A 25,330-nucleotide genomic window follows, 5' to 3' on the forward strand; every position below is an offset into this window, starting at 1 on the left:
GAAAGTAAACCACACTGCCCACAACTCATACACATGATGTTGAACTAAAGAAGGCAGACACAAAAGAACACACACTGTATAATTCCATTCATATAATGTCCAAGACTGCACAAAAGTAATCTGTAGTGCCACAGTCAGGGCACTATCCCAAGAGGGTGAGTGCTGAGCAGAGGGGGTGTTTAGGGGTTTCCCACAGGTTGACATGTCTCAGCTTGAGTGCTGGTTACATGTGTCCAGTTTGTGAAATTTCACCTATCTATACACTCATGACTAGGGCAATTTTCAGTACATACTTTATACTTCAGTAATATTTTACTAAAAATTAAAACAATACAAACAAAAAAACCATGGACATGTATCAACTTGCATGGAAGTTTCTTCATAATACTGAAAAGGTTACAAAATAATGCATATAGTATGATGCCATGCTTGTAAAAAATAATGTATACGCATAGAAATAGGATATACAGAAACATATGTTCAGTAAAAAATATTTATTGAGCATGTACTAAGTGCTACCACATAATTTATTTGAAAGACATCGACACAACTGTACTATCCCATGCAGAGCTCATCACATGCACCGCCACTTGCAGCCCGGACTCCAGGTTGGAGCAGCTCAGCGCCCTACACACTACCTGCACAGTGTGGTGCAGTGCTACATCCTGCATGTTGAGTGGGCAAGCCGACAGCAGCAAGGACACCACTAATACATGATGCATGAACAGTCACTGTCACAGGGGAACACAGGCTGATACACGTGCATCCTAGGAGTTCAGAACTAGACCTAGTTTGGAAACACTGAACCACGACCTACCCACGGGTTGGCACTGTGGGAACCACGGGGTGAACACCAGGAAAACACAGCCTACTTCTATGGGCAGACACTGGGCAGTGAGGGTGGCAATGCAGCTCCTGCCAGCCCAAGCGCATTTGTCTGTGAAAGAGCCTGTCGTCGCTGGCCAGGCGGGGAGGGGCAGTGTGGAGTGGATGGGAGCAGCCAGGTGCATCTTGATTCACTGTGTTCCTCCTGCAAGGTACACACACCACCTCCCAAATGGAACGTCTCTGTTATCTCCAGATCGGAAAGACTTTTTCTCCAACCTGAAAGAAATAAAACAAATCATTCGAATAGTAAATTGTTTCTGTTTGATTAAGGTAGTATCTTCTACTAATTTAATATTGTACAAGAGAATGGCATTTAGGTGCAGAATATTTTTTAAATGACAAACCTTTAAACTTTTAACATAAAATTATCACAAAGCAAAGCACAAAACAGGTATTAAAAAACAAAGGGCAAGCATTGATTATTTTGCTTTTCTTTCCCACATTAACCCTCAATCCAGACAAGAGAAGTGCATTCTCAGCAGCCTCTGAGACAAAGCTGAGGTGAGAACCTCCCCGCCAACCTCCGACAGCCCCGGCCCGCTCGGTGCTCTCCACACATTGTTTCACGTGTGGAATCAAGGATTGTCCAGTGAGCACACCCACGCCACACCGCACCTCTGGGCTAACTATCGAGAAGCCGCAGGGTCTGGGTTGAGGATGCACAGCTAGCTCGGCTATCTCTTCTCTTCTGGACACAGCAGGAGACCAGCTGTGTCATCCCAGGAAATGACTTCCCTCTCTGAACCCTCCATTTCCTATTCTGTAAAATGTGAAAAGCAGCTAATAACAGCATTCACTTCCTGTGTGAGGATTAAATAAAATGATGCAAAAAAGGCATGAGCTGCAGAGCCTGGGCCCCGGCATGCACAAGCATTTGCCCGTCTCCCCAGGACCAGCATCCACAAGACGTAATTTTACAATCCAGTATCTTACTTTTTGAGATGTGGGGTCCTGTCTGGAAGTGACAGCCCAGCTCAGAGCAACCGACATGTGCCTTCTCCATACTGGATTTCTCTGCAACACAACTGAACCTGTGACCACATCTCCTGTGTGGACAGGGACTGGGTCATCCATCATAAACAGTGTCTGCTTCCAGTGTGTGGTGCTGTAAGACAGGGCAGTGCCGTGAGCCTCGGGCAGCCTACAGTCCTCCCTGGGAGCCTGGAAACCCAAGCTTGACTTTTCAGATTAATTTATGGGACGTATGATCTAAATGGTCTTTATGGGACATACTGGGAGCAGTTACAACGAGGCACCACCGCTGACTCCAGACACAACAGTAAGGACGTTTCTCCTGGACACTGCTCTGAATCCAGGAGGTGGTGAGAGCAGCCCACCCTGGATGGCCCAGCGGTCTCAGGGGATCTTGGGGGGAGCCCGGGCCATAGGCAGGGTCCCCGAGCGGTGCCTGACTCCCCAGGCCCCTCGCCGGGGTCCACCTGCCCACACTAAGCGCCTGGTGTGCCTGCTCCTAACATCCTGTCCCTTCATCGCCCCTGACTCTGGCCAAGTCCTCAGCCACTTTGTGGGGTGGGGTCCCTGTTCTCTGGCCTTGCTTTTAGCCTGCCATTCTGCTGCTCTGTGCCCTGCCCCTCACCAGCTACATTGACGTGAGTGGGGGGAAACCCCCACCTCTGCCAGGTGACAGCAGCACCCCCTGGGGACGGGGATCCCTGCGGCCACCACGGGGCACTCTGGGAACAGATCCAGCCCGGGCACTTCTGCAACCGTACTGACCCTGACGCTGGGGAGTTAACAGGGGCGGTTACTGAAAAGGGAACAAAGACAGCCCCCTGGGGAAGGGCGTCAGGACCGTGTCCCCTCCACCCCCCATGAAGAGCTGCTGGATAGCAAACGCGTCGGGAGACTCAACCACCTCCAAAGCAAGTCTGGGTGCAGGTGGGAGCCCCCAAGGTTCTGTCAGTTGTTTCTGTGTCAGCTCATGGGACGTAGGGAGAAGACGAAGCCGTCCCCCAGCAGCCCGGGGTCTGCTCCTCCCGGGTCCCCACGGCTGGGAAGCCCGAGGCAGGCGGCAGGGGTGAGCCCCGGCCTCACCGCCATGCACGGCCTGAGGCTCCTGCCAGGGGCACAGGGACCGCCCGCGCCACCCCCCGCGTCCCCGCTGGCACTCACGGGTGGAAGGGGCCCGTGCTGAGCACCTGCTGCGGCTGGCCCTCCTGCAGGCTCTGGAAGTGCACGCTGAACCAGGCCGTGAAGCCGTGCAGCGTGCCCGCCTTCCGGATGTCGAAGCGCAGGTCACCCCGCAGGGTCTGCAAGCGAAAAATGGAAAGGCTGGACACAGCCGGCGCCCCGCCCCCAGCCCCTGGGGAGGTGCCACCACGTGCCTCACAAAGTCCCCTCTAGGGACAGCAGCTCCTACACTTGCATAGCAAAGTCGGATGCTGCAGACGACCAGAGGACATTTCAAGCAACTGGTTTCATCTGTCCAACTTTTGCCCCCAAATCCCCGCGGGATGCTCTCTGTGCTGGGCGCCCGCCATCCACTGCCCGGGCCGCGCAATCACAGGAAAGATTGCCAAGAATTTTGTCATCAATGGCGTTAAAACACTTGAAAAACTTTAATTCAATTACCATGGTGAAATGGAATATAATTTATTGTATCTTGAAGATGGTGAGAATATTAAACATAAATCTAAAAATAATTCAATATGCTAAAGACATTAACTATAAAGAAAATGATGAAAAATATATGAAAGACAAAATCAGAATAGAACAAAAAAAGAAAAAAGAATGGGAAAAACCAATAGCAAAAAGCTTATAAATTCACTTATTTGCATAATAAAATAGTCACACACACAGACCTCCAGCACTCACTGAAGGTTTGTGATATTCCAGACCCAGTCCTCAGTGTTTTACAGGCATCGATCATTCAGGGTAAGAAGGAAGCAGTTCACCTTTTTCTCACCTCTAGATCAGAGATTTGCACAGTTCTCATGTCCAACTGTAATATAGTGCATGGTTCAGAGAGACAGTCTTCTGGTTTCAAAATGTGGTTATACTTGGGCTTTGAAAAAAACTCCTTAATTGCTAAAGATCTAGGAGAAAAGGTCAAAATAATTGCTCAATGTCATTTCAAACATCTTAGGCTCTAAAACACATGTGAGAGTAGTGCTTTTTCTCTTCTGTATTGGAAGGAATTCTAAACCACTGCCTGCAGCCCTGATGGCTGAGGCAGCTCTGCAGATGAGCTCAGCCTGAGAGCAGCCTGGGTCCCTCCTTCCCTGGAGGCTGCAGCCATCCAGAGCCTGCTCCTGGACAGCACCCGGACAGTGTGAGTAACTGGGGCTTCCAGTCATGTCCCATTCACATGGATCTGAGCACACGGAAACCAACACTCACCCACATAACCTAGAAGAGATGGGGGCTGCAGAATGTCTTCTTTAGTTTTAGAATCGATTTTATTTCAGAATACCTTTTGTGGGTCATCTGTTACATAGCAAATAAAAGATATTCCTGCTGTAGGTCACTCCACACAAAATGCAATGAGTCAGCAGAACCAAAGAGGCCCCCTGGAGCCTGAATCTCAGGAGAAATTCTTGCACTGCTGCTGCTGTGCAAATCCAACACAGAATCAGATCACTGGACCTTCTACCTGGCCCCTGCATGGCCCCTCTGCACACCATCCTGTTTGCTAACCTACTTCACTCCCTGCACTGGTACCTGCCAGAAGGACATCAATTATTTACCACAGAAATGCCAAAAAAATTAAGCACAACAGTAACTTCTGAAGTAGCAAATAAAAGTAAATGTTTTAATACAGATTCTATTACATGTACGTATTTCTAAATATTTTCTGATAACATAATTATGAATTTATAGGAAAGTAAAAAATAGACAAGTATAAAGAAAAAATTTTAATTCCCTATATTCCTGCCTTAGCATTTTTATATGTTATTTTTCTCCCCCAGACATATGTTTATTTATGCAAAATAGGAGCCATTCTGTATAAACTGTTTGTCCTGCCAGTTTTAGTATCACTTAAATGCTTTCTAATTTATTCTCTCTCCATATATATATTCTACAATATTCCTAAAAATCCATGGTTTTTTTTTAGACAGCTGCACTGTACTCCATCAGAGGTATATACAGCAATTTAACCATGTTCCTATAGATAGCCATCTGTTTGCAGAATTTTTTGTGTACACGAGCAAACCACAACACCATGACCTCTCGGGGGGAGGCTGTGGCAGTGACTGCAGGGTATATACCAGTGCCAATCTCTAAGGCCAGGCACCCACGATCTCCAGCTCATCCCTCTCCCACCAGGTCACAGGAGGTGCACATAGCACCTCTGCTGCCACCGGTCAAGCCCCAACTACTATTTCAATTTAATTTTTGCTCATCTAGTGGGCAAAAACAGCATTTGGTTCCATTTTCATTTAAATTACTAAAAGTGTAATTTTTAAAACATTTATTGGTAGTTTTACTTTGTGTGACTTGCCTGTTCCAGCGATGTGGCTGTCATGTCATGTGGATATTCATCTTTTCTAATTGACTCTAAGATCTGTCAGCAAGTAACTTTCTCTAATTAGTTTCTGCCTCTTATAATCGTGCTCAACTGGCTTCTGCACACAGCCTGTCAAGTCTTATAAACTCTAATCCAGTGTCTATTTCATTCTTCACTTGTGCTAATGTCCTCTTTTCCACCTAAGATCTGACACACAGGCCCCCTCAGATTCCTGAAGCTGATGTTGATGTTTTATGTTTTAACACAGAATTCTTAAATCTACACAGAATTAAGTTTTAATGTATGGCATAAGAGAAGAAATTTTCTCCAAAGGGCTAATGGGCTGTCCCAGGATAATCTGCTGACAGCCCTCACCCTCATGTGCAGAAACGTTCTGTTCCGTGCAATGTGTCCTGTCCCATCCTCTGCCTTTTCTTGCTATAGTACCACACTGTTTTAATTGCTCCACTCTATGATAGATTTTACTACCCTGTAACATAAGTATCTCCTCATTGTCCTTTTCAAAACTTTCCTGGCCCTTCTCACCTATTTCTTCCTAGATGAACTATAGAACCACTTTGTAAGGGAACTTTCCTCTCTATTCCCATTGGGATTCTGACTGAGGCTACAATGATTCCATATATTAACTGAGAAAGACTTCGTATCTTTACATTTTCTTTTTTTTTTGAATTTTTTAATAAAAATATAAAAGGCACAAAGACCCCATGCCTTGCCACCAACTCCTGGCCTGTGTGTATCAGCAGGAGTCCAGCCTCACTGAATAAACCACAAGTTTCCTGTCCCTTCTGGCCAATAAGAGGCCCCTTCCCTAATTTCCAGGGCTGATGTGGGTTTTCCCTGCTTCATTTCTACAGCACTCTCAGAGGGTGAAGCAACCCACTTAATCATTCTTCTCAGAACAGGCAATATTTAAAAGGTGAAGGCCTTATCAGGAAATCATTTTATGTTAAAAGCTGAAGCTTGACTGTACAAATACGTCCATATGGTCAAAACCAGGAGGTCACTATTTTGGAGTATTGCTCTGTCTGTAAAACACCAGGAATAGTACCACTAGCACATTTTCTGATCCCCATTAAAAACATATAGCACTCAATGGGAAGACACATTTGTGTTTTAACAGCCCACACATTTTTAAAGGCCTCCTTTTTAAACATAACCTTCTTTTTCCCATTATATTAGGGAACTTAGACTGCAAGATACAATACAATTCCCATCACATCTGTTATCAGTTCAACGGCATCAGAAGTAGAAAAGTTCTGAGGCCTATGGTGAGCTTGGATTAGCTAGCTTCCCGGCATGTCCTACAACACAGAGCAGTTATTCTGTCTTGGGAGCACCTGCAGTTTTCACAGTGGGGCTTTCTCCCCGAGCTCTTCTCACCCAATATCTTCCCTCAGGAGCAGGAGGGGGCCTGGTGGGAATACATCACAGGGCTCCCCTGCAACAACCATCTCACCCACTAGGAACTGAGCCAGGGGGGCAGGGCAACGAAGAGGGGGGATGGTGGGAAAATCTCAGCCAGATTCCCACAGTCATTCCATGTCACTAGGTGCATAGGGAACAATTTTCCTCAAACAAGAATGCCTACATTTCGGGCTGGCCCCGTGGCTCACTCGGGAGAGTGCGGTGCTGGTAGCGCCGAGGCCACGGGTTCGGATCCTATATAGGGATGGCCAGTGCGCTCAATGGCTGAGCGTGGTGCAGACCACACTGTGCCGAGGGTTGCAATCCCCTTAAACATCAAATTAAAAAAACAAACAAGCAACAACGAAAAAAAGAATGCCTACATTTCCACAGATGATTAACAGGATTACCTTCTGAGGACGGGGCAGAGAGATTCACGGAAACACAAAGGCAGCATTCACGTGAGGTCTCCAGGCCCCCAGCCAGAGCCCAGATCGCGGCCACCTGCAGACCATCGACCACGGGGAGGCCCCCAGGACAGCACCCATCTGGCGGTAAACACTTACTTCAGCGCACTGAGGTTGAACTCATAGGCGTTGTCCCAGAAGAGCACCTTGCTGTGGTAGTCCTTGTCTGCGCTGCAGGGCACAAGGTGCAGTGCAGCAGTGGTTGGCCATATGATCCCATCCTCCTTCAGCCAGGCATCCCGGGCGTACAGAATGGACTCGATCATGAATTCGAACTGAACAGGAGGGAGACACACGCAGGAGACATGGCCCTGAGCCCCCGCATCTGCACAGACCTCTCCACGCTACACTCAAAATGTTACAGTCAGTCGGAGGGTTTCACAGTTTTAGACTCAAGAATGTTACTGGGCATGAGAATGTTTTGTGGGATTTCTTTTATACCCACACATTCCTGGTTGCCATTTGTATCAGAGCCTGGGTTTAAGTCACACCATTCCCCACTAGAATTAAGAACTGGAACGTGGCTAAAGGCCAGGAGAAATCTTCACTCTGGCCCAATCTAAGCTACTCAGGAGTTACTAACTTTTAGATTTTGAAAGGGCCCCTAAGTGCTGCAGGGTTCTAACTATTAAATGAAATCAATTTGGTCTGGGTAGTCTCAGAATTTTCACAACCCTTTAAGTTGACTGAAATCACTCCTTAACAATCCTGAAGTCCAGCAGGTGTGCCACGTCGTTCGCGTGGCACTTAAGTTACAAGAGTGGCTGCTCCTCCTCCCACCCACATCCCTCAGAACACCTCGCATCTACGACTGGGCACATGGGGAGCTGGCAGTGAGAGGCCAGCTTTTCTGTGTGAACAGAACTTGCTTCCAATGCAGAAAGGAGAAGGAGCACTAGGGAGTGGGGGCTGGGCCCTCAGATCCACCTGCAGAACTTGCTCCTCATCCTGTAGTTGATGGGAATGACAGAGGGCCTTGCTTCCCTTAAATAATCTCAAGCAGGTTTAACATAGAATACATGTTCGGTATGAAAAATTCAGAAAACTAAGAAAAGCACAAACTAAAAGTCACAAGTAAACACAGTACCCAGGAGGACCACTGCTGTCACTCTGTGGTTTACGTTCCAGTACTTCTACACACACACACACACGCACGCATGCGCACGCACACACACACACACACAATTTTCTAGTATTATTTTTTCAGTTATCATACAGTAAAACTGAACTTTCTTGTTGTGCAGCCTGTGAGCCCCAGCACATGCATCCATCCGTGTGCCCACAACCATAGTCAGCACCACCACCCTAACGCTCATGCCCCTGTGGATGGCCCCATCCTCCCCCACACTCACCCCTGGAAACCACTCATCTGGTCTCCATCCCTCTGGCTCTGTCTTTTCAAGAATGCCGTATAAATAGAATCAGGCAGTATGAAAGCTTTCAAGACTGACTTCTTCACTCAGTGTAACATCTAGGGTTTACTCACGCTACTGTGTTTCGACAGTTTGCTCCTCTCCATTGCTCAGCAGTGTTCCACTGTATGCATGCACCAGTTTATTGACTAACCTGCTCAAGGACACTTGGGTTGTTTCCAGTTTTGTTTTGGGTTTTTTTTGGCAATTCTAAATACAGCTAGTATAATCATTCATGTGCAGGGTTTTGTGTGAAAATAGCTTGTACTTCTGCAGGGTAAACACCAGGAGTGGGACTGTGGGGTCATACAGTGAGTGTTTGTGTTTGTACAACTTTGTAATAAGTTGCCAAACTTTTCCAGAGTGGCGCATTCCCACCAGCAACGGATGAAGCTTAGTTGCTCCGCATCCTTGCCAGCACTTGGTATTACTGCCAGTATTTTTTTAAATTTTAGCCATCTTTCACTAAGTGTGAATGATATCTCACTGTGGTTTTAATGTGAAATCCCTGAAGGCTCACAATGTTGAGCATCTCTGTGTGTGCGTGTGCTGTCTGTGCGCCCACTCTGGGGTGAAATGTCTGATCAGCCTGTTGCTCATCTTTTGATTGGACTGTTTTCTCCCTGGAGAGTTTTGAGAGTTCTTTGTATATTCGGGACACACACTGGATATGTGACTTGCAATATTTTCTCCTAATCTCAGCTCATCTTGTCATTCTCTCAACACTGTCTTTTGCAGCAGACATTTTTAGTTTTGATGAAATCTAAACTATAAACTTTTTCTTTTGGAGTCACACTTAAAAACTCTTTGCCTAACTCCAGGTCATGAATATTTTCTCCTATGATTTATTCTAAAAGTTTTAGGCTGGCTGATTAGCTCAGTTGGTTGGAGCACCATGTTGACAACACCAAAGTCCAGGGTTTGGATTCCCGTACCAGGCAGCCGCTCCCCAAAAATTAAAAAAGTTTTATAGTTTTATATTTTACACTCTTAGATCTGTGATCAATTTTGAGTTAAGTTTTATATGAGGGGTGAGGTTAGGGTGAGGTTCTTTTTTGGGGTTATGAATGCCAACTATTCCAGTATCACTTGCTGAAAAGACTCTTTTCTCCATTGTAGAAACCTATTTCTCTACTCTGCTCCACTGACTTATGTGTCCGTCCCTTCACCAATACTACACTGTCCTGATCACTATAGCTTTAAAATCAAGTAGTGTGATTCCTCCAACTTTATTCTTCTTTTTAAAAACTGTATCAGTTATTCTAGCTCCTTTACACTCCATATAAATTTTTGAATAAGCTTGTCTATATCTACCAAAAAAAGCTGCTTGGATTTTGATTGGAATTGTATTAAGTCTACAGATCAATTTAAGGAGAACAGGCATCTTTATTAGATTGAGCCTTCCAGTCTACGAACACTGTACATCTCTCCATTTATTCAAGTCCTCTGTGATTTCTTCACCAGCATCTTATAATTTTCAACATGCAAGATGTACATGCTTTGTTAGATTTCTAAGTATTTCATATTTTTGGAGCTACTATAAACGGTATTGTTTCTTTAATTGCTGTTTCCACTTTACATCACTAGAACTTATCTTCTGACGAGATATTTTCAACAGGGCTCAAGGCCAATGTCACCTGCTGTCGTCTCCCTCAATCTTTGCAATCGATAAGCACTAGGGGCTCAAGAGTCTCTTGTTTATTATTTAAACAGGATGTTTTGCTGCAAACATCAGTCCTATTCTGCTCCCCTTCACCCAGATGTTATTTTTCTGAATTTTTACACAGAGACTAAATTTCAGGTTGGGATGTTTCACTGTAATGTCTGGTGTCCTGAGATGCTGAGTCCAGGTGTTCCTCCCTGAGAACAGGGCTGGGAAGACAATGTCCAACCACCTGTCACTTTCCCGCTAAGCTGACAGCATTTGTGACAAGGTGCTGCATGGGAGTATCAATGAAGAACCAGAAAACCATCCACTTCCACTTCATGTGAGACTCAGGGAAAGAGGGACCTGGGGAAGGCCACACGCTCACTGGGTTTCACTAGCTAAATCTGGTTTCATGCCATCCCTGGGGCCAGGCAAGTGAAGAGAGGAAACCAGGCCAGTGAGAAGAACAGGGCTCTGCTGGCATCAAAGAAAAGGCTTCTGCGTTCAGCACTGGATGCCTGCAGGTTCCAGAGGAGAACACAGTTTATGTAAATCACTCATGAGAAAGTTATAGTAACTCTGATTTAAATTCCTCATAAAGGCTTTTTTTTAATCACCTAAAAAGACAATGAGCCAATGTTCACATGAGAAATTAATTACATCTCACCTTAGGGAAAAAATCAAAATTAATCATGACTTTTGAAGATTGCTGAGATGGAACCAGCTGTTCTGGGTTCAGAAGCCCCGCAGTCCCTGCTGCCAACAGCATATCCCACCCTTACCAGCAGGCAGGTCCCCATCCACTCAGACACCAGCACGTCCACCTTCTCGGGCAGCACCACGTCCTCCACCTTCTGCTGAAACACGGTGATGGTGTCTGCGAAGCCGTTCTGCAGGACCAGCTGCCCCGTGTGCTGTGCCATCTCGCTGGCCTCCACGGCATATACCTGCCAGCGGTGGGAGCCCCGTCAGTGCATGTCCCAATCCTATGCAGCAGCCTATACCATCCACTCTGTTCCTCACCAGAACAAGAAATCAGAAAAAACAGTCAATGGCAGAAGGAAGCAGGATTCTGGACACGGCAAGAAGTGCAGCACAGCTCTGCACCCTTAGACAGTGCTGGGAAAGGAGCTGTCCCCAATCCTACCACCTCCTACCACCTCCCTCCACCTCCTGCACAAAATGCAGACACAGGGCTGTAGGTGGATAGAGCCTCACGCTGCCCAGGCCCGGCTTCCAAACATGCAGCAAACACAAGCCACAACCCACACAGCAGGCTCTCAGCACCCGAGTAGACAGCTGGACATAAGTGCGTCTGTGGCCTATGTGACGACTTCAAATCTGGGTTCTCAGAGGAGGGTCAGGAGGAAGGTACCCCAGTACTCAGGCGGCCACAGCACTGCACTTTCCACCTGGAAGCCAGGGTTTCATCCAGATGTGCCATGTAGGGGAGAGGAAGGAGCGTGCCATGGAGCAAGCAGCCTGGCAGGTCATCCACACGCGGCCACACACAGACACGTGAATGCTCCTGCTTCTTTATTTAACCACAGTAAATGTCCCACAAAACATCTCCAACCACAAGCACCTCACTCAGATATTTTCTGCTCCGTCCTGTTCCACTCCACACCGCTTGTGAAGCATCGAGCCCGTGTCACAGCCTCTCACGGCTCGGCCTGCGGCTCGTACAGGCTGCCTGTTTCGCTAACACCAGACATTCACCAGGACCAACCGTTGAGCAGAGGGACAATTCACAGACCGTCCATCAGTGAGTCCCTGCCAGCATGACAGCTGCAAGCCAGAACCCGCAGAGGCCACCTCTGACTGCCATCAGCCTCAGCACAGAAGTCACCCACTCACCCGCTCGCACTTCCCACTCACCGCTTTGGGCTGTGCATAATGTGCGCAGAAGAGACTGATGATCCCGGTTCCACAGCCAACGTCCAGGATGACTTTATCCTTCAAGGAATCTTTATTCTGCAGGATAACGTTGTGGTACTTAGTCGTTCGTGGCTGGTCTGCCAACATCTCCAAGTGAAGTTTCTAGAGGAAACACACATTAAGAATCACTGCCTGGGATCTGGAGCTGTGCAAGCTCTGGTCTGAGATGGAGGACTATAGCCAACAAACACCCCCATCCCACACCTAAAAATAGGAGCAACAAACAAGACCAAAATATGTCAACAGTTAAAATGAAAGTGGACAGTGGGATGAAAGGGAAGTTTCTGGAATACTTCCAGCTCAGAACAGCATAACCTGCAGCTTCTCCTTGCACTTCTCCAAGAGCCAGGTGGGCAGAGCAGCAGGTATGAACCACCTGGGTAGAGGCACAGACCCTGCCCACTGACTACTCATGCCTGGGTAAGTTTTCCCCTCGTTTGCTTGGGGAGTTCAGAAGCTGCAGTTCAGGGAGAAGGTGACAGCCCCACAGACCCTCAGGGCTGAACATGAAGCCCCCAGCCATGTCCTGAGGGGGCAAAACACCTCAAACCCTAGGACTCCACATGAGGACCAGCCAATCCCCACCAAGACAGGAAGGGCTCATTCAGGGCTCATTCAGGCCAACAAAGCCACAGACAGTGGTCAGAGCCCCAGCTGCCGGCACAGCTGCACCTGCTCCCCAGATGACAAACAGCATCACTGAGAAAGACAAGTGGCAGGTGGAGCACAGTCTAGGACGGCCGCCCAGACCCTGGGGCACACACAGGGGGTCTGGATGGGGCCTTCCCGACCTAGCATGGCTCCTCACAAGACACCACAGAATGAAAAACAGAGGGACAGACAGAAGGAGGCTGTCTGTGGACAGAGAATTACCACCATCCTGCCTACAGCAATCCACTTTCAATACAAAGACAGAACTAGGTCAGCAGCAGAAGGATGGAGAAGGCACAGCACGCTTATATTAACTGCAGGAAATATGGAGTGGCTGCATTAACATCAGACAAAGCGCATTTCAGATCAAAGAGCATTCCCAGAGCTAAAGAGGGTCAGTTCATAATACACAGGAATCAGTTCATCAAGAGGACATCATAATTCTGACTATTCTTGTACCTAGTAACAGCTCCAAATTACAAAGAGCCAAAGCCAATAGAAATGCAAGAAATAGACATACTCACATTACGGTCAGAGATTTCACACACCCTCCTCTCAGTAACTGACAGAAGCAGACAGAAAATCAGTAAGGCCACAGAAGACCTAAGCAGCACTATCCACCAGCTTAATCTAATTGGTATTTATAGAACACTTCACGCAACCACTTACAACAATAATAATAAAAAATATCTAGTCACTTAACAAGGAAGATACACAATCCTGTGAGATAAAACCTTAAAACTTTGGGATACATAAAACAAGACTTTAGTAATGGGGAGGGTGAGAGCCTATTATGAAGATGTCACATCTCCCTAAATTAACATAAACATTCCATGCAGTACCAACTAAAAGGTCAACCAATTTGGCTTGGGGAGGGGAGTATAACAAAATAATAATAAAATTAGTTTCAAAACAATAAACACCCAAGGCTAGCCAGGAAAATGCTAAAAAACAGAATTGCTAGAGACTTTGCTCTCACAGATCTTACAAAGCTACAATAATAAAAAGAGTTGTGAACTGCAGAAGATAAACAAATCAATGAAACAGCACAGAGATTCCAGAAAAAGACCCATGAGACGTATGGTAAATGTGGCATTTCATAGCAGCGGGAAAAGAAGAGTTGTCCAATAACTGATGCTGGGATAGCTGGATATTTGTGTGGGGAAATTAAGGCAGAATTTTACCTTATTCTTTACAACAAGTAAATACCAGATGGGGATTTAAATATTTCATTGTTTAAAATATCATAACATTTCTAAAAGAAAGTGGTGTATGCTGTGGTCTCAATGTCCCTGCAAATGCTTATGTTGAAACTTAACTGCTGATACCGTGGTACTGGGAGGTGTGACCTTTGGGAGGTGATTAAGTTACGAGGGTGGAGCCATCCTGAATGGGATTAGCACCCTTATGAAAGAGCTTGAGGTGGAAGGGAGCCCACTCTTCCCTTCCACCATGTGAGGACACAGCATCACGGCACCATCCTGGAAGCAGAGAGCAGCCCTCACCAGACACCAATGCTAGAGCCTTGATCTTGGACTTCCAGCCTCCAGACAGTAAAAAATAAATTTCCATTCTTTATAACTTACCCAGTCTCAGGTTTTGTTAGCAGCACAAATGGACTATGACAGTATATAATTAGCAAATCTTTCTAGAGGGCAAATTGGCAAGACCTACCAAAGTAAAAAGTACACACACACACCCCTCCTCCAGAAATTTATCCTAGGAAAGTCTAGCAAAAGTTTAACAGGATTTTTGTAGGAATCCATTACAGCATTATTCGCGATGACAAAAAACTGCTAAATAATCACTATATGTCAATATAATTCTTCTGAAACAACATAATACTCAGCAGCTGTTATAAAGAATTGCAAGTGTCAATATGCGGAGATCTTCAAAATAATACAGCCATGTGAAAAGAGCAAGGTGTAGACCTGTGTGTGTGGAACGATTACTTTTCTATAAATTTTCAAAAATAAGTGTAGCTCAGATGTGGTATCAGCACAGACACTACTACCGAAAGAAACCTCAGTGGGCGGTGGCTATCTTTGGGTTGGCGAAGTGCAGAGCAGGAGGCAGACCCTGGCTTTCCACTGTATATCTTTCCTTAATGGACTGAAAGCTCTAACTATCCGCAGTCATGCACTGCATAGCGACGCTCCCATCAACAAAGGACCCATATGTGACAGTGGTCCCATAAGATTATGGTGGCTGTACCACGCAGCCTAGGTGAGCCAGACCATCTAGGCTCTTGCAAGCACACATTATGACATCCACACTACAACGCACATCAGAACATGTCCCCACCATTAAGCAACACATGACTGTATATACGTCAGGGATTTTTCATTCAACATTTTTAATTGTGAAATATGGCATACTTAAAAAAAGTGCATTAAAAAGTATCTGTACAATTTATCAAATATATAGCAAACACTTGTGTAACCTACAGTAGAACTCTGCCAGCACCCCACCTTTTCATCCCGGCCATGCCAATCACAGACTCTCCCTCTTACAGGTAACTTCCTTCCCCAATTCTCAAGTGAGCCATCTCCCTACCTATTAAAAGGTATCGTTTATGAATGTACACATAAGTGGTAGAGTCTCCTCACTTATGTGTACATTCACAAACAATAACTTTTAATGTTGCTTTTTAACTTTATATAACCGAATCAAATGTTATATGTTCTTTGACATCTTCCTTCTTTCACTCAACATTATCTTCCTAATATTCGTCCTGCAAGTAACTGTCTCTATGCAGCTTTAAAATGTGAACGAGGGTTGTTCACTGGGCCATAGGATTACAGACCTTTCTCCACAGTGGGGAGAAAAACTAATAAGCTGGATGTTTAGAGGTATTACTGTTCATTGATTTATAGAATTTTTTTCTATTTTTATTTTAAAGTAAAATTTATTTACTTTTGTTAAATAGAGAAGCTCATCACCCCATTGCTCAAACAGCTCTAACCCAGGGCACAGCACACTATGATCAGGGGCCACAGCCAGCTCACCACATGTCTTTGTATGGCCCCCAACTAAGAATGGCTTCACATTTTTTAATGGTTTTTAAAAATCAAAAGAAAAAAAATATTTTGTGACACATGAAAACTATAAGAAATTTGAATTTCAGTGTTCGTAATTAAAGTTTTTCTGGAACACAACCACACTCACTTCTGTGTGTCATTCACAGCTACTTGCAAGCTACAATGCTGCAACAGAGACCCTGTGGCCTGCTAAGCTGGAGAGAAGGTTTGCAAGCCCTGCTCTAAATAACGAGTAGCAGCAGCTCAGGAATTATTTCTGAAAGTCTGAACCTGAAACTAGAGAGAAGAACCCACCACCCATCCGACTGCACAGGGAACGGGAGGCAGTACCAGCGTTCCGTAGCTGCCAAAGTACTCCTCATCCTGCCACGTGTCCTCAGGGTCGTACTCCTCCACATGTTTGCCAACGTGGTTCGCTGGTATGTACCCACAGTAGCCCGCACGTTCACCCCACCACCAATCGGCAGTGGTTTGTCTCAGGATAAGAATTTTTTCTCCTCTCAAAAAACTGAGCTGGGAAAAAAAAAAAAAAAGATGACAGTTAAAATTCAATAGGAAAAACAGTCATTGGTATTTCAACTGTGGCTCAGTAACAAATCCCCCATCACTGGTGACCAAACCACAGCAATTTCAAAAAGGAGTCAGTGGGGTAATCACAGCAACTGACAACTCATGAAATTGATGCCAGGATTCAGACATTTTGTGGAACATCCACACAGAAGGGCACAGCTTAACTGGTATTTTTAAAAAGAACAACTGTTTTCAAATGGCTTAAGACAGAATTTCTCAACAGCCTCTTTACCATAACAGCTATGCCATACCCAATTGTTAATGGAGGCTTACTCAGAGAAATTCCTGTCACAAAGTAAAGAAAGCCACATTCAAGCAGGTATTTTTACTTGATAGCCTTACTTTTCAGTAACAGGGTAGGTTTTAAATCAAGGTTTCCAGGCAGAAGTGGAACAGGTGCTTCCTCCCCAGCTGACAATCCCCCTCCTCAACAGGTACCCTCATTCACATCATGCTTGGGGTACGAATTTGTTAGGCTGGGAGGTGAAGGTAGCATGCAGGTCTTGTGTGGCTCTAAACATCTGAATACTTTTAACTTTGGTATGACTTCTGCAAGACTCACACCTAATTTTGCCATTGAACATGCTGAAATCCACAAAGCATGGACAGCTTGATGCTACCTGGGTCTCATCGGTGGCGGAGTAGTCTGCTATGGCCACGAACTCCTCTGGCTGAGCCCCCTCCTGGAGGAGCTCTTCTTCACTGCGCTCGACAGGCTGTTCTTCCTGTTCGAAGCCAAGGAAAGCAGAAGGAAAAGACTATGGAGCTTTTTTTCCTTTCTTTTTTTGGCTAGTTTATTAGGATGATTTCAAATGAAGATTTGTGTGACCAAATATTTATTACACAAACAACTTGCGTCATCTTTACTAGCATGATTGAGGGCTATCCCCTTCATTCATCTTTACTTTACATCTCTAATACAAAATGGTTTGTGAGAATCCTGACGAGAATGTCAAGAAAGAAGCAAGTGAGAGGCACTTTAACGTCTCTGTGGCAACAAAGCCCCAGCCTTCACCTGCAATGCTTCCTGAAAGTGATCATTGATCTCATGAGAAACTATTTGCAGGAGTTGGGCTCGGAGACCTCTTCAGGCCTGAGGACAGAGCTGGGGACCCAGAGCTCCAACAGGGCACAGCCAAGGGCCTATGGCTGGTGCTGGTGACGTGGCTTAAATCTCCACTACATCAGTGGAGCCTAAGCAGCCTCGGCTCAGACCCCGTTGCTGCCCAGAACCCAGATGGTGGCCCTGGGACCTGGAAGGAGTGCTGGCACCCTGCCCCATCTCCACTTTATATTAGAATAAACTTGCTTGGAAGACATCCATTAGAGGTGGCTGAACCTCAAACCACACATTCCCATTCAGTGAAACATTCCTGCCCCAATAAATACATTTTAAAACAAATTTTCCTTAACATAAAAGAAATTCATGTTCACTTTTAAAATGTGTGAAAACATAGAAGTACACAGAAAAAAATTAAATCCTCCTGTAATCTCACTCACTGACAGAGATAATGATGGTTAACACACTGGCATTTATCCTTTCAGATTTTTAAGATGACCGGTAAGGGGATCTTAACCCTAGACTTGGTGTTGTCAGCACCATGCTCTCTCAAGTGAGCTAACCGGCCATCCCTATATAGGGATCCGAACCCGTGGCCTTGGTGTTATCAGCACCACACTCTCCCAAGTGAGCCATGGGCTGGCACTTCCTTTCAGACTTTTAAAAGCATACGTATGTACAACACATACATACAGAGCATCTGTTGGGAGCATACAATACTGCTGTGACCTGATTTTCACTTTTGAAATTCTGAACGTTTTTCATTATTAAACATACTTCTAAACACCACATTTTTAATACCTGTATAGCATTCCAGTCTACAAATTATCATAACTTACTAATCCAATCTCCTAGCTTTTGACATTTAGATTGTTTTCAGCTTTTACTATTATGAATTGTGTTAAGATGAACTTTCTTAAACATAAATCATTCTGTATGTCCCTGATAATTTTCTTAGGATAAATTCCTGAATGTGAAGTTGATGGACCAAGACTGTGCATACTTTCACAACTTTTGATTTTATATCAAATGCCCTCCAGAAAGGCTGTTCCTTAGACTCCTCGGTGAGAGCAGCACTTGGCCACGTAAGAGTGGACTACCAATTTTCCTACATCCTCACCAACAATAGACATTGATCACTTTAATCTCTGCCAACCTAATGGGTAAAATTACCTCTTCATTCCTTCCATTTGCCTTTCTTTGATTATTAGTGTGGTTAAACATGTTTTTTAAGTACTTATTGGCCACAGCTTTTATTTTGCTAAATGCCTATGTGCATCCTGTGCACTTCTGCCTGTTACAGTGACGTGACCAGTTTCAGAGCAGCATTGTTTTCTTTCAGCTTGCCCACCTCCTGGCCCTGGACAACCCACACCATCACCCTCACCACCCTCCCTAGGTAGTCCACATTAACCTCCTGGTGTATACCCTTCTGTACTTTTTCCATGCTTATGTCATATATAAACATCTATGTACCTACATTCTCTCTCTCTTTCTCACACACACACACATACACACACAGAGGCATGCACAGTGTGGAGATTTTTTTTCTTTCTTCATACATGGTTGGGTTTTTTGTGTTTTTCTGTTTTTATTAAGGCTATCATAAACACTTTTTTTGCACTTTTTTCTTATCCACACAATACCTTGTGGAAAAAAAAACCCCACCTGTTAGAACTGCATTATTTTCAATGGCTATCCAATATGCCATAGTAGAAATTCTGCTTGATTTTTCAGCCATATCTACTGGTAGGTTTTCTCTTGATATCCAATATTCTACCATCATAAATGATGCTGCAACAAAAATTCTGTGCACACATATCCTTATGTGATGACATTTTATTTCTACAGGATAGATTGCCAAGGGTGAAAAATAAGCATATTTTTTATTCAAACATATGTCAGATTCTTTCCATAAAAGGCATAACACTTCATACTGCACTAGCAATGCATGGGGTCCCCCATGCATGAATACTCAGCTGCAACAGGCATTATTACTGGCTTTTCGTTTTGCTAGGGTGATGGTGTAAAGTGGTAGCTCACAGTTATTTAATACCAATACCCTGACTATTGTGATTTTGCACGTTTTTTGGCTGCTTGGATTTGTTCTTCTGTAAACTGCCTATTTATTTATTTTGCCCATTATTCTATTTGGCTATTTGTCTTCTGATTATCAGGTTGGAAGAACTCTTTTCATAATATAGACCTTAGGGCCGAGCCCGTGGCGCACTCGGGAGAGTGCAGCGCTGGGAATGCAGGCAGCGACGCTCCCGCCGCGGGTTCGGATCCTATATGGGACTGGCCAGTGCACTCACTGGCTGAGTGCTGGCCACGAAAAAGACAAAAAAAAAAAAAAAAAAAAAACATAATATAGACCTTATTTGAGATCTTAGGCAAACATTTTTTGCAAATATGTTGTTTTTCAAGTTATTTTGTTTAGAATCAGTAAATTCAAAGTCAGATCAATAGAAATTATCCAAACTGAAGCACAAAATGGAAAAAGAATGGGGAAAAAAATGAGAATAGAGTGTGAGATATGTGAGACAACAACAAATTTAACTTATGTATAAGTGGAGTCCCAAAAAAGAGAGAAGATGAGACAGAAGAAATAACTGAAGAGGTAATGGTGGACATACATCAACTCTCAGGTTCAAAAAGCTAAACTAACCCCAAGTAGGATAAATACAAAGAACACTGGTTTACAAAAAAAAAAAAAAAAAAGAGCAAGAGAAAACCTTCAGTGTTGCCTGTTGGGGGGAAATACATTACATTTAGTAGAATAACAGTAAAATACAGCTGACTTCTCACCAGAAACAATGGATGCCAGAAGACAATGAAGTAATATGTTTAAAGTGTTGGAAGAAAAAACCCCCAAGCTTAAAATTCTGTATCAGGCTAAAATATTCTCCAAAACTATAGGCAAAACACATTTTTGTTCAAACCAAGGTTGACATAATTTGGCACAGCAGACCTATACTACTAATACAAAAATAAATAGTTGATTGAAGGGAAATGATCCTACATGGGAACAGAGAATGAAGGAAAAATGGAAAGACCTCAGAAAAAGTAAATATGTGAGAAATAAAGACTTTTGATATTATAAAGCAACAATAATAATTTATTGCAGGGTTTAAAACACATGAAATTAAAATATGTTACAATAGCACAAAAATATGGGAGCTGGTAAATGGAACTAACTTGTGAGATTTTTACATTGTGAACTGCTCAAAAAAAAAAAAAACTGGAACAGGTTAAGAATGCATATCACAGTATCTTGGCAAACAACTAAAAAAATATAAAAAGGTATAGCTAACATACCAATAGAATAGATAACATGGAATTATAGACAATATTTTATCAATCCAAAAGAGGGCAGAAATGCACAAATTTATAAAGAAGAAATGTAGCAAACACAAAACAAAAAGCAAGACATTGGACTGAAAACTATCAGTCACTACATTAAATGTTAATGGACTAAATACTCCAATCAAAGGGCAGAAATTGTCTAACAGAAAAAAAAAAGACCCAAGAGCATTTAAAACAGGGACTTAAGATAAGTTGAGGGGAAAAGATACACATATACACATACACACACACACGCACACACACATAACACACACCCCCCCCATGCTAGCACTAACCATAAGAAAGCTGGTACAGCTATATTACTACAAGAAAAAGTAGGTGCAAGGCAAGCAGTATTGAACAGATAAAGAGATTTCATAAAAATGAAAAGATCAATTAATCTTGAAAATAAAACTATCCTAAACATATGCACCCAATAATAAGGATTCAAATTATATAAAGCCAGTGACAGAACCAGAAAAATAGACAAACCCAAATTCATAGGTGTTATTAACAGGATGAACAGGAAATGTTTTAAACATATCTCTCAGTAATTGACAGAACAAATAGACAAAATTTCAGAGATATGAATACTAATAACCCATTTGACCTTAACAACATTTATAGAACACTACACCCAACAACTGCAGAATACTTAGTTTTTGCAAGCACACATGGAACATACACCATATGAATGTTCCTATGACCAGGCCATAAAAGAGACCCAAATAAATTTCAAAGAATTAAAATTATACAGTATGTGTTATTTTCTCTAACCAAATGTAATCAAACCAAAATTAAATAACAAAAAGATAAGTAAAATTTCTCCAATGTTTTGAAATTAAGAACACACTTCCAAATAGCCCAAAGTTCTAATTTCTATGGTGATATATTAAAAAATTTTTCAACTGAACAATGAAAATACAATGCATTAAAATGTGTGAGGTGCAGCTAAAGCAGTGATTAGAGGAAAATTTATAGCTTTAAAGATATATATTAGAGAAGAAAGATTTAAAATCAATGATCTAAGCTTCCATCTCAAGAGGCTATAAAAAAAAGAGAAAATTAAACTCAAATAGAATAGAATGAATAAAGAAAATCAACAAGACAAAACTGGTTCTTTGAAGAGATAAAATCAATAAAACCATAAAAAGACTGATCAAAGAAAAAAAAAGCGATAAAACATAAATTGCCAGTATCAGGCATATCCTCCGTAATGGAAGGTGTTATTAACAGGATGAACACAAGTATTACTGAAATATTACCATAATTCGTAAGTAATCAGGAAAATTAAAATAACAAGATACCATATCTAGCACATCAGACTGACCACAATTACAAAGTCTGATGCCCTCAAGCATTAGCGAGCACTATCACGGGCTACTGGCAGAACTGTGAACCAGCAGGTACAGTCATTTGGGAGAACAACTGATCATTATCTAGTAAAACTGAAACTATGCGATCCCTTTCACCCTGCGGTACCATTACTGAGACTATACCCTAGAGCATGGAGGCTTGGGGAAGGATGTTCACTGCAGTACTGTTTGAAATAGAGAAAAACTGGAAACAATTTAAGTGTCCAACAAAAGGTAATAAATAAAATGGGGTATATGCCTACTGTATAGCAGTAAGACTACAACATATCTACCTACATATCTATGAAAGAGATATGTTCACAGAAGGAATGGGCTACAGGAGTATCCTATAGTAAGTAGGACTAAACTAGTGCTACACACACATAAACAAGGACAAATCCCCCAAAGTAACATTAAGTGAAAAAGGCAAGCTACAGATGACAGAGTATGACACCACTTGAGTAAATTCTAAAAAGCACACACAATACCATATATTGTTCAAGGATGTCTACATAAAGTATAAAGGTATAAAGAACGGCGCAGGTGCAGAAATGCATACATCAAATTCATAAGACACACTAGTTCTTGAGTGAGAGGAAGAGGAATAGGACTGCAGTTGGGGAACAAACTATTGTGGTGGTGTTTTTTATATATATTCTGAAGCAATTATGACAAAATGTTAACAAGTTTTCAGCTCTGCATAATATGTATTTGATGTTTCCAATATTATTCTGTAAATGTAATATTTTTTAAATTTCTCCAAAGAAAAATAAGATGTCCACGGAATTAAAACATTTCATAATTAATTTTAAGAAACAGATTAATAAAATAAGCTAACTATAAATTCCTATACATAAAAACCCAAACTAAAGTAGACCATTAGAATGAAAGGAAAAAAAAAGAAAATGTTAAAATTGATATCAAAGACATAAGAATGCTTTCTTTTTAAAAATTTATTTATTATTAAAGTATTGATTATTACTTTTACATAATCAACATTCCTCAGTCTTTCACATGACTTTTTTTTACTGCTAACTTGAATGAAACCATATGTGTATTCCACACAGAACAGCATGAATACACAAATCTTTTCTAATATGTCAAACCTGCCTTCAACATTCTGCTGGTATTATGCCTGGGACTTTATTAAACAGCTAAGAAAATATGCTTGCTTCACCAGTTCAGATACCAAAACCGGAACCCTGGATTACTTTGATGTTCTGAGGCATCCTAAGTATTTCCTTAAAAGTATTTACAATGCACAATTCAGAATATTGTTTTATGAACACTTCATTTCCTCTGGTCCAACATTCTTTAAACCTGAGCATCCTACTGTTGGTGGCCACCTCCAGAGGTACAAGCAAAGCTCCATCCCATCTGTGACTTGGGGCTTCACTCTCTGCAATGCTCATGTTCATTAAAAGCAGGTTCTTACATACGAGAGTAGAAATTACCTGTGATTCACTTCTGGGACAGTCGCCTGATGTTGCCATAGTTCTCTTAGGATCTGCCTCATAACTGCTGCTTTTATCATTTCATATTCCCCTCCATTTCTACTTTTAAAAAGAGGGAGAAACACAAAGTGTTTGTTACATCGCTTGATAATTAAGTTCACTTAATGTTTAAGTTCCATGAGAAAGGGCCTCTACCAAATAGAAGTAAAATGTAGATGTGTGAAGAACGGTATAAAAATGGAATTTATCATCACGATTCTTTACAGAAACAATTGAAAGCATTTAAAAATCATAAACTTCAAACAGTGTTTTTTTAACTATGCAATTCTTATTCATCTACCAAAGTCTGTTTAGTTTCAGTTAGATCACTGTGTTGATTTAAAACAATAAATCAATGTCAGTGCTTTCCTTGGAACTCTGATAGCTTTAACTCCAATTAAAAGCAAGGTCTGCATCTTTCAGAATCTTTTCCTTCTCCTTCCCCGTTCTTATTTTTCCAGTGACTACGCTTTGGGATGAATATGTTTTTTCCGTTACACAATTTTTTGTTTAAAATGCGTGCTTCACTTCTAAATCATGACCTGATACTCATTTTTGTGATAGTTGTAGTTACAAATACTGGTTTACACACATTATATTTTCCCTGGAAAACCTTGGGCCGGAACAGACGCAGCTCGGGGCCCACCTAAGGCGCGAGCAGGAGCAGGTGGAGGGGGAGGGAGGGAAAGGAGTGAGACGCGCACTCGGGTGAGGGCTGGCCCGGCGAAGGGGCGTGGCACCGGAGAGGCGTGGCACAGGGGCGTGGCTGGGAGGAAAGAGGCGTGGCTGGATGAACGTGAGGTGAGAAGTGGGTGCGGCACTGGAGGGCGTGGCCCGGGGAAGGGGCGGGGTGCGAGGGTGGAAGGAGCAGGGAGAGGTCGAAGGGGCGTGGCTGAGGATGGATATCGAGGTGAAAAGATGGGCGTGCCCAGGAGGGCGTGTTGGGGAGCGCGGGAAAAGGGCGGGGCGCGCGCCGAGCCGCCCTCAGTCTCCACAGCGCGGCGGAGACCGTGAGGCCGCTCGGAGGTCCCGGAAGGGGGAGGAGGCCTCGGCCGTCACCGATGCACACGCACGGCGAGGACCCCTCACCGGGCATGCCCTGCCTCACGTGCGGCCCGGCCTCCTGCGCTGCCCAGCAGGAAACCTACCTCAGCCGGGAGTCTCCGCCGAGGGCCGCGTCCACACCGCCGGCGCGGAGGGGCCGGCGGACGGTCGCTGCCAGGAGCCTGAGCCGCCGCCCTCGAACCGCGCAGGCGCGGTGCTCTCAGACTGTCCACTGGGAAGGCCCCGCCCAGGGCCCGGCGACCCGCGCAGGCGCAGTCAATGAGCGCCCGGCTTCCTGCAGAACCGCCGCCCTCGACTTGCGCAGGCGCGATGCGCACAGGCCGCCCACAGAAACAGCCCCGCCCTGGGCCGGCGCACTGCGCAGGCGCACTTCGTGGGGCTGTACCTCCCGCCCGGCTCGAGCGCCTCCTGGTGTCCGGGCTGGGCCTCGACGTTCCGGGAGGGGCAGGTGGAAGGGACTCTGGCGGGCTCCGGGTGGGGTCCCTGGCCGTCCTGGCCTGGGGG

The 25,330-nt window shown here is 44.0% G+C and overlaps 1 protein-coding gene across 1 annotated transcript; it reads right to left on the reverse strand.

The window, feature by feature from the left end:
• Positions 1–484: 484 nt before the first annotated feature.
• Positions 485–25,028, reverse strand: PRMT2 (protein arginine methyltransferase 2). The gene is made up of 11 exons (XM_063099670.1): positions 24,910–25,028; positions 23,723–23,821; positions 17,129–17,233; positions 16,269–16,451; positions 12,187–12,348; positions 11,091–11,255; positions 7,348–7,523; positions 3,815–3,944; positions 3,022–3,158; positions 1,822–1,993; positions 485–1,104 (listed from the first exon to the last, which is right to left on the reverse strand). Exons 2-11 carry the CDS (start codon positions 23,759–23,761, stop codon positions 1,072–1,074), a joined length of 1,302 nt encoding a protein of 433 aa, XP_062955740.1. The 5' UTR covers positions 23,762–23,821; positions 24,910–25,028; the 3' UTR covers positions 485–1,071.
• Between the last annotated feature and the right edge of the window lie 302 nt (positions 25,029–25,330).

This window comes from Cynocephalus volans, chromosome 1, assembly GCF_027409185.1.
Source record: "Cynocephalus volans isolate mCynVol1 chromosome 1, mCynVol1.pri, whole genome shotgun sequence".
Taxonomy (NCBI): domain Eukaryota; kingdom Metazoa; phylum Chordata; class Mammalia; order Dermoptera; family Cynocephalidae; genus Cynocephalus; species Cynocephalus volans.